The sequence below is a fragment of the Amphibalanus amphitrite genome, unplaced genomic scaffold (genome assembly GCF_019059575.1).
Source record: "Amphibalanus amphitrite isolate SeventyFive unplaced genomic scaffold, NRLGWU_Aamphi_draft 000547F_arrow, whole genome shotgun sequence".
NCBI classification, from domain to species: Eukaryota; Metazoa; Arthropoda; class Thecostraca; order Balanomorpha; family Balanidae; genus Amphibalanus; species Amphibalanus amphitrite.
Genome location: NW_024882041.1, coordinates 348,621 through 358,325, shown reverse-complemented (window position 1 = coordinate 358,325; position 9,705 = coordinate 348,621). Strand labels below are relative to the sequence as shown.

At 45.7% G+C, this 9,705-nt stretch overlaps 1 protein-coding gene across 1 annotated transcript; it reads left to right on the top strand.

Annotated features, from left to right (window-relative positions):
- The first annotated feature begins 96 nt into the window (after nt 1–96).
- LOC122393674 lies at nt 97–9,402 on the top strand. The gene is made up of 3 exons (XM_043389911.1): nt 97–204; nt 8,241–8,326; nt 8,771–9,402. Exons 1-3 carry the CDS (start codon nt 196–198, stop codon nt 9,057–9,059), a joined length of 384 nt encoding a protein of 127 aa, XP_043245846.1. The 5' UTR covers nt 97–195; the 3' UTR covers nt 9,060–9,402.
- The last annotated feature ends 303 nt before the right edge of the window (nt 9,403–9,705 follow it).

Sequence of the window (9,705 nt, the reverse complement as noted above, 5' to 3'; positions counted from 1 at the left end):
GTCGCAATGTCCGACCATCTACCAAAGCCACAGCGTCTGCGCGGCGTCGCCGCCGACGTTCCATATAAGGTGTGCTCCGTCGCTGTCGACACGTGCACAGCAGCTGAGAGCGGCCCCGTGAGCGCCGTGCACCTCATCTGTGTCGTCACATCCGCTGCGGCTGGCTGCTCCACCACCGAGCACCACCAGAGAAACATGCACAGGGTAAGAGGCACGGACAAGTTAACATGTAATATTTCTCGTTTCCGGACACCCAATAACAGTGCAAGTCTCCAACATCTAAGTACGGCTCTAGCGAGATTAAGCAGTAGGTTTTGCACTTTTACATTTCCGGTTATATTTCAGAAACTAATCGATCTACGACGAAGCCATTTTTTACGATCATGGCCGGCTTGTGAACCAACAAGTCGATCGCATCTTCAAACACTTAAGACCTTAAAACGACGAAGATATAGCCTGAAGTACGTTAATTTTTCTAGGTGCAAAACCTACCGCTAAAACCCGCGAGACCTGTACCTACCTTGAAACGGGAGGTGCACGTAATTACCGAATGGTATTCCTCACCTCTCTAAAACAGCGATCTTAAACCTATTTCTAATTCGATTACAGTAAAAAACAAAAGGCGTCCCAGCACTAATTCAACATAAATTTGTCAAAAATTACAAAGTAGGTACCCAAGTCGCTTAATGGATAACTCTTCCGTGCTTAAAAACAAAAACAAAGAAATGCGATAAAGGAATAATGCAGATTCGAGATACATTCACGACATGTGCATTAGGTACCCATGTGTCATTTTCTATAGCCATTTGCTAAAAAGAGCTCTAACAGATGATTTCAAAAGTAACAAATCATTCAAAAATTAAAATCGTTTTTTTTTAAGACGAAACAAAATTGACTCAATCACCACGCATGGAACGTCTTGGGTTCATTAACCCGCCCCGGGCCGGGGGAGGGGTGTTTGAACACCCCCACTGCGGTTTATCGCAGATATCTCAAAAACGGCGGCGCGGAGCGCCGCCGTTTTTGGCACATCTGTTCGCGCATCTTTTCCGCACATGCTGTGGAAATTTCAGACCCAGGTCACCTTAGGTCAGGTCACCAGGTCACGTCAAGTGACCTCACCTCAGAAGAAAATAAGAATGCTCGTCATAGCTACACCGATTGATCGATTGCCTTGAAACTTTCAGCGATTGATTAGAGCAACATTATCTAGAAAATGTATGTCTCGGAATTTTGATATCGGTGACCTAAGGTCAGGTCAATTTTGCGACCTCTCCATTATAAGTCAATGGGAGAAAATTGAAAAGCGTCTGTTTTGCACGAACGCTATTCTAGACACTCTCAAACGTCGAGATTTAGGTAAAATGGACACACTGAACCGGAAAATGGCAACTGTGACCCCTCGTTATGTCCCCGAGGTCATCTCATGTCACGAACAGAATCTAACCGTTTTTCGCTAATAACTTCTGATAGAGACGTGCTAGAGCGCTGAAAACGCCTTAGATGTGTTCGGCTCGACGTTGCAGATCGACTGATATGCAACATGACCTTTTCCGGTCAGGTCATGACCTTGACCTGAGGTCAAATTTTCAAGTTGACCTTTCAATGTCAAATTATAGTTCATTCGACGCGTCTCGACGAGAGGAACACGATGGTGGCAAAAGTAATGTCGTGGCTCTTTTGAGTCAAAAGTTATTGCCGAAAAAAAAAACGTTTTTCGTAAAAACGGCTATTTTTGGAGTTTTTGCCCTCTGGAGGCTAAACCGTTGACCTGAGGTCAAATCTGAGAACATTACTCAGAAAGGTCTGCAAAAGGGCTATCGAATGCGCTTTTCTGCGGCGCTGTAGCTTTATCGGCTCCCGAGATAGCCGTTGGCAGTTTCCAAAATGTTGAAATAGTGGACATTTGACCTTTGCTGACCTCTGGTGACCTGACCTTTCACCTGACCCAAAAAATGACCGAAGTGTTTTCGTCCTTATTTTGGACGTTCTTTCGATTGCCGCTTACCGCATGTCGCTACGTGGCCCAGGAGCCGAGTTAGAAGGGGGGGGGGGTGTTCAGACACCCCCGGCCCGGCGCGGAATCTCAGAGCACCGGCCCGGCGCGGGTTAACAAAATGCGTTAAGATGTGGAGAAATCCAGAAACTTAAAGGAAAAGGACGTGATATAACGTTGCTATATGACAGATCATCTCAACTTTTCTTGTTTATGTAAAAAAATCAATATTTTTTATAGAAGACGTCGTGTAGGAGAAATATGAAATACTGAAGATTTTAGTTGCAGTCTCGAGGTGTGAAGACATTGCAAGATTAAAGGGACCCTCCCACCTTCAAAAAAGTTTATGAATTGGCATGAAAGTGATGTCGCTCGGTTCAGAAAGAGCGAAAACGAATATCTACCAAATTTCACCGAAAAATATTCACCGGTTTTCAAGATATTTGACTTTTACTTTTGTTTACTTTTTTTGGGATCTCCGCTGTTTCTAGCGACTTTATTTTAGAAGTGCGGCGTTTGCGGCAGATGTTGCGCGCAAATAGCATATACCACCGCGTGCTACAAAACGTTTTAGTCAAACATTTAAAAATCGTTAGATATCTGCGCTGACGTCACACATTCAGAGGGGTATTCCTAAGCATTAGCCCCTCTGAATCAAAATGCTGCAATTTTGAAATTCAATATTTCCGATTTAAGGCATTTCTCGATGTTGTGAGTGCCGAAACCGGTAATTGTGAGCCAGGGACCCCATTTTGGCTATCTCAACTCAAATCTAATGTTAAGGTGGGAGGGTCCCTTTAATGGAGCAGAACAGATTCTGCTTCTCGGCCTCAGCAGGCGTGGATCAAACCAGTCAAATCTTGAGTCAAACCCAGAGGCCAGATCAAACCAGTCAAAACTTGGGTCAAATTCAGGTCAAACCAGTCAAACCTCTCGCTGTCGGCACGTTTTAAAATATTTTTGTTTGTGACTTAGTCTTAGTCTATTTAACTGCATCTGAGTGAAGACCTCAGAGTCAGGCAGGGCTATGATTTCAACCGATGGTGGCCCCACATATCTCGTGGTTTGACAACTCCCGATGAGTAACAATCGTTGAACTCTCAACTCCGCTATTCATCCGATGAATCGATTTTCAGGTAAGCCGTTGTACCAATGTGTAACGCATGCGTGCACCATTGGATAAGTTGTTTAATAAGTCAGGCTCACGAGCTCAAAGTGGCTCGTAGGCACTGCTTAACAAGTTGTGCTTTCAGCCTTCTCCCAGAAAGGCATACCGACTTAAAATGCTCACATGATAAAAATCTTATGTCCTGAACCCTACAGCTAACTCAGGAATGTCATGTTCTGCCTCTGAGTGAAGTTATTTGATCCCTACCGTCCACCCCTGTCAATCCCGACAAAATGTCAGCATTTCATCTGTGGTAAAGAGATAGTATAACACTGAGTGGGTTGGCCGTCTTTCAGGTGCAATGAGGCTGGGTGACTGTCTCTCAATGGGGCTCAGCTGGGCGAGTGTAGCAGGCCACCACTGAAAACAAGTTGAAAGAACGTAATGCAAAAGCATCTTAAAATATTCCACACTTAGGTTTTTTGGGTATTAGGGTAAACTGGCTTAGAGGCGAAGCAGAACGTCTGGCTCATGAAGAACACACACAGTGTTTCACATAGACCGAAGACACGTGCTGCTTCTTCGCGTGCAGTCTTAGCGGCCCCAGGGGGCTTCAACTCGACCAACACCGGTTCTTCTTCGTTCTCCCTAGTCACGTGATATTACGTCACACAAAGCGCGCGAAAGATAAACCCTTTGAAGGTTTAGCACGAACTAGCACCGGGTTTAAGAAGAAGGGGTTGTGGTTTGATCAGTATAATGGCTTTCATCAAGACCACGCCCGCGGTACCACGTTCTAGCGTCCACCGGAAGCGATCGCCATTTTTCGATCGCGTTGGATCACGCTTTGTGCACTGACGAGCGGCTGGTGCAAGGTTGGGTGAATGGCAAGTAATCGAATAGGTATTGAAGAACTGAAATAAGGTTAATTTTTGGCTTGTGAAGTGTTGTGTATTATTTCTATTACTTGTGATTGACAATGATAAGCAATATCACAACGCTCTCCAAATGCATGGATGAATGCATTGGATGAAGAAAATTCATATGCAAGACCATTCAATGCTGTAAGTATTTATATGTTGTATAAATGCCCCATAGCTTAAATTATGCATGTGACATTTAGACAAATCTTCCAATTGAAGATAAATCAGGAATGGAATCAGCTTGCCATTTTGGGGTCAACTGATTTAGGTATAAATTTGGCTGATTTTAATAAACATACCTATGTTCTTGCTGATTAGTGCAATATTTTATCTAGCTGCACTTTATATGTTTAGTGCATTATTTTATTTTTGGAGTAGGCTCATGGTCTCTGAAGTTAATCTAAGTTTCTTTACTCCCTGCCTGTTGAATAACGACTTCATTTCTTCATTCTAGGGGACGAGGCCATCTCCGCTCTGATTGAGGCCCTGGAGTCTGAGGAGAGCGTCCTGGCGCGCGGAGACGTCGACATCGTCGACTCGAAAACGCTGGCTTGAAGCTGGTGGTGGAAGGAGAAACTGTATGTGATTTGGGAGAATGCGATATCGCCACCCGGCTGCTGACATGGGCGATAGCGCATACTGTGTTTGGGAAAATATCCACTTGCTAAAGCTAAAAATGTGTTCATATTTGTACAGAAAGCAACCCTGAGCGTGAAGGAATCAACCTGAATAATTAAACATGCCCGAAAGGCTCTGGAGTTCTTTGGCTTGGATGTGTAAGGCAAGTGACACGGCCGAGGGGAAAGCGTTCCTGCAGGCTGATTGCGGGCTGATCGCAGGCTGAATGCGGGCTGGTTGCGGGCTGATCGCATGGGCTGGTTGCGGGCTGGTTGTTCCTGACTGGAGACTTGCAGGCTGATTGCTCAGAGTAAAGAGGAAGGTAATACATTTTCAGGTGTATCAAATACTGTGTTTGCGCAGCAGAGGTGACGGCGCAGGTCGATAGCCATGCATGGGAGGTTCAATAGAGGAATGAACGGGAATTTTGCGGTATTGCAATAGAACTGAAAGGGTTCTACAACCGATATTCAGAACACAGGGTGGTTTCCCTATAAACCTCAGGGACTTCTTCACAGACCATTTGGGGTTCTTATCTAGGTGCTAAGAACGCTCTTATTATAAACCCTAAACCTCATAAGAGTCTTTGGAAGAATCGTGTGGATTCTTTTGATGAGAATGCGAAGCCGTCTACGTGAAGAACCATGGGGGTTCTGAAAAACGGTGGCATAACATTTTACCCCACAGGGGTCTAAATACCCCTGTACGTTCTTAACGTTCTTCCAAAGTGTTTTCAGTTGGAAGGAAAGTAATGGCCATCAATAATCACAGTTACTCCGTGGACTTTGGGGCATAGTCGCTCACCTATCCTGATTCCTGAATATACATACATAGGTATGTATATGAGCTTGGGCATAAGCTTTAAACCATTTAACTATCCATTATGTTATCCATTTTGGAAAGAGTAGTTTCAGCGGAAGTAAAATGGTTTAAGGTGGTGTGGTTTGCATACTCCCCTTAAACTTCATCTCATTTTCAAAAAGGCTCTTCGAATTTCGCTTCGTTGTGCATTGTTTTGCGGCTTCAAGCAATCGAGCCTTGTTATTAAAATTGTTTTGTCTTCTTCTATGCAAGAAAAATGACACAAATTTGTCAATTGTGGGCGCTGCGGGAGGGTCAAATGCCCCCCTATGGATCTGCCAGTGCCGCCCGCTGCACTAACCGAGTCACACCGGACGCGGAGTGCTCCACAGTGGCTGTATCGCGTCTCTGCTGGGACCAAACAGTGGTAATACGGCCGGACAGCATATCGATAGGCCACGTCTGGGGGTAATGTTAGACGGCCGCCGAGCCGACAGCCACACGGGGCGGTATCGGCAGGGGGGCTTATTCTTATTTGTTGTTTTTAAAAGAAATACAGTCGGAATAATTTGATGAGTGGTAATGGGAGCAGACCCTGTTGACTCGTTGGTTGTTGCACGATGTAATCATACGACAGCGTGAACCCACTACGAGACCTCTATTATTCAACCGGTTCACTGATTTAAGTTCAGACCGAATGTTTACTTAACCCGCGCGGGGCTGGGGGAGGAGTAAATTTTACCCCCCTCGCGAATTTTTGCAATATCTTAAAAACGGCGGCGCGCAGCACCGCCAAACTTTCAGTACCTTTTCTTACATCAATTTGACACGTTCCCTGAAAATTTGAGCGAAATCCGTCGGAAAATTTTTGGGAAATTGACGTTTTAGTGACGTCATGTTCGCCATTTTCGCCTCAAAAACGGCAAAATTTCAAACGCCGCTAACATCTTCATTTTTAAAGGAATAAAGACGTAACAAAAAGGTTATATGTAATTTTACTTTGTCTATCAAATGGCTATCTCGGTTTTTTGAAAATTTTGGATTTTGGCCTAAGTTTTTTCAAAAAACTGACTTCTTTTGGGAAAATGATTATAAAATCCAAAATTTTGAGTCTATCGAAAAAACCGGAAGATATGTCAGAGAAATGGTCTATGTGCACCTACATACCAAATTTTAGAAGAATCGGTTCAAAAATGTGGGAGTTATTCAAAATTGTATGACGTCACGACACACAAATTTTTTGAAAAATGACTTTTTTGGAAGTTTTAGACCTCGTACGGAAACAAAAATAGCACCATTCGATTCGCTGTGAAAAACTGCATCAGATAGACACCTTTTTAGGCCTTAACAACCAACTTCAAAATTTGACCTCACTTGACCTGACCTTGACCTGACCTCGACCTGAAATTCATCCAAAGGTGGTCCATATCACTTATTGAGTGTGCCTATTGAATTCTATGAGTAAAATGACCCATAAAACATGTGTCGTACATGCCCTTTTCTATATTTTGTTTTTTGGTGACCTGACCTGACCTGACCTGACCTTGACCTTGACCTCTGAATGATATTGTATGCAACGAATATTGTCTTGGTAGCCTAAGAACACGTTTTGGGCGATCGGTCTCAGTCCATGACTCCATTCTTCGGCAACTACGGTGCAAGGCCGATACTGTAGAAACTTGCAATTTGTACCCTTGACCTGACCTCGACCTTGACCTCAAACTTTAAATTAAGTACATGTTTTTAGTTGTTCGTGATGAGAGCTTTCGATTGGCGTTTGCATTTTCCAAATCGGACCATTAGTTCGGGAGATAACAGGGGGGGGGTAAAATTTACCCCCCCCAGCCCCGCGCGTTCGGCTGGAGACCCCAGCGGCAGCCCCGCGCGGGTTAATGCATCCCAGAGGATAGCGACTCGGTCCTACTTGGTCCAACCGATTACAGTTGAAAAACAAGGAAAACTCAGGAAGTCAAGATGGGATTAATTGGAATTTTTTCTAGATGATGCACGGAAGAGCCCAAGTCTCTAGGTTATCCCAGAAACTGGGATGCGTGAAATGTAAAGTTCAATTATATCTTACTCAGAAAAAAACATAACAATGCCGGAATGTCTCCAACTGAAAGTTGAAACAAATATGTAGAGAGGTAGCGCCATGATTGGCTCGAAGGTGCACTGTGCAGTGTGCAGGTAACCATACCCTAGTGCGATGGTGGACCAACTTCTCGACACCAAGCTGTCAAAGTTTTAAATAGGGAAGAAGCGAAGCAGGTGACTCACAAAGTTAAATGGATGTGTCAACTGTCAGGTCGAGCTCATGTAGTGTACAACCTGCTCTGTGACTTAACCCCTTCAGAGATGTTTTAGAATTAAGTTCATATACTCCATAATCAGATTCGAGACTAGCGAACGATAAAAGCGTTTATTTTAGTGCAACCAGCTTTGTGCTTTTATTTCGGTGTTTTAGAAATATTTGCTTTCGGGCAACAAGCAACATGTTTTTTTTTAACATTAGGTATTCACTATGCATGCTGAATGTCCATTGTTCATCAGAAATCGCTGCATAGCTTTAGCCCATGCTATAGAGGCAATCATAAACGCTCCCTCCCTGCTTTTTATACTGCAGCTAGTCGAAGATATAGGCAGGATATAGGTTGCACTGTCTGTGTGAGGATCGAAAATTAGGAGGACTTATTGGCCATTTATTATCATCAAATACCACAAACTCCCCATTTTGTTCAGCGTGCCCGGTCTTACTCCCGTCGCTGACACGTCGCCACGGGACCTGTTCCCACAGACCGAGTCGCTGCTGGTGCTCTGCGGCGCGATTGCCGTCCTCCTGCTGAGCGGCCCGGCCCAGGCCAGCATCGGGTCCTGCGTCCGGTGAGTGGGGGGGGGGGGACAAAAATGACTGCATTTTGACCTCAGTGCCCTCAGTTCACTGTTGAGCGAGTTGCACAAAAAGAAGTATTTGTGGACTTGACTTCCTGGCTGACTTGACTGACATGACTGACTTTAGAAGTGCGCTGTCATGACTGACCTACGGACCGGAAAGTAAATAAATAAATAAACACTAATCGCTGGACCGTAAAGACAATGCAGACATACATTGTTTCTCGGGCTGTCCGCGAGCACCGCTTCTATCGGTGCGGGATGGTCGTCAGTGCACGCTTTTATGTCTCAATAAGGCCTCATTTTATACCAAAAGGAGACGCCAACGCCCTCTCAGATATACGTCAGACCTAAGAGCTCCCAAGAACGTTGACGGCTCCTTGAGGCTTACGTCTCTCGTTACCAAACCATCAATCGTTCCATCTCTCGTTACAGAAACTGCGGCCAGTGCAAGAGCATGTACGGCCGGTTCTTCCAGGGCACCGCCTGTGCGGACGCCTGTCTGGCCGGGAACGAGGGCCCCGACTGCTACAACCCCTCGATGGTCTCGCGCTTTCTGAAGCGGCGAGCCTCGCCGGTGGTCCCCGCGCCCCCCGGGCTGGCGTCCCTCGGCGGCAAGTACGAGTACTACAGCGTGGACGGCCAGCCGGCAGAGGCGCCCATTTCCGGCAGCTCGGCTCTCTTCAGAATGCTCTCAGCTCGAGGAGTGGAGGCGCGGAAGTAGCCCCGGCGAGCTCTGCACCTCCATTACGCATTTCCCATCGTGAACTGACGAACATGACCTCATTATCACTCTCCGCCTGATAGCATTCATACGCGTGTGAATGGGCGCTACTATGTGTATGAGGAGATATTGAAATATAAGTAACATGCATTCGCAAATGATGCAATCAGCAACTGCGTTTCGATCTTCATGCGTCAATAAATAATAAATACCGTACGTTGAACGCTCCCAGGATAACAACTCAGGAACGAAATATAGGTATACTGGCTGCTGCAGGCAAAAGGCCAGTTTTTATGTAACGACTAAGGTAGTATATGGAATGAAATAAATACCCAACATTGCTCCTTTGATGGCTTTCTCCCCTCCCGACCGCTCAGTGGCCGGCGCGGTCCATCTGCCTCCCTTACGGCTGGGACCTGGAAGGTAGGCCACCCGCAGTGCTCTGCTGTATGGCGGCACAGTCTACACTGCAGGCACGCTGGCGACACCGCGCCCGGCGCTGCTCCCAGAAAGCGATCTAGCCGTAATGCATGACTCCTGGCGCCATACCGATTGGTTTGGTTACTATAATCAATCAGGCATGTCTATGCGTTGTAGGTACTCCACCCTCCGGCTGCGCTTCAGCACTTCGAACATACAAATGAAC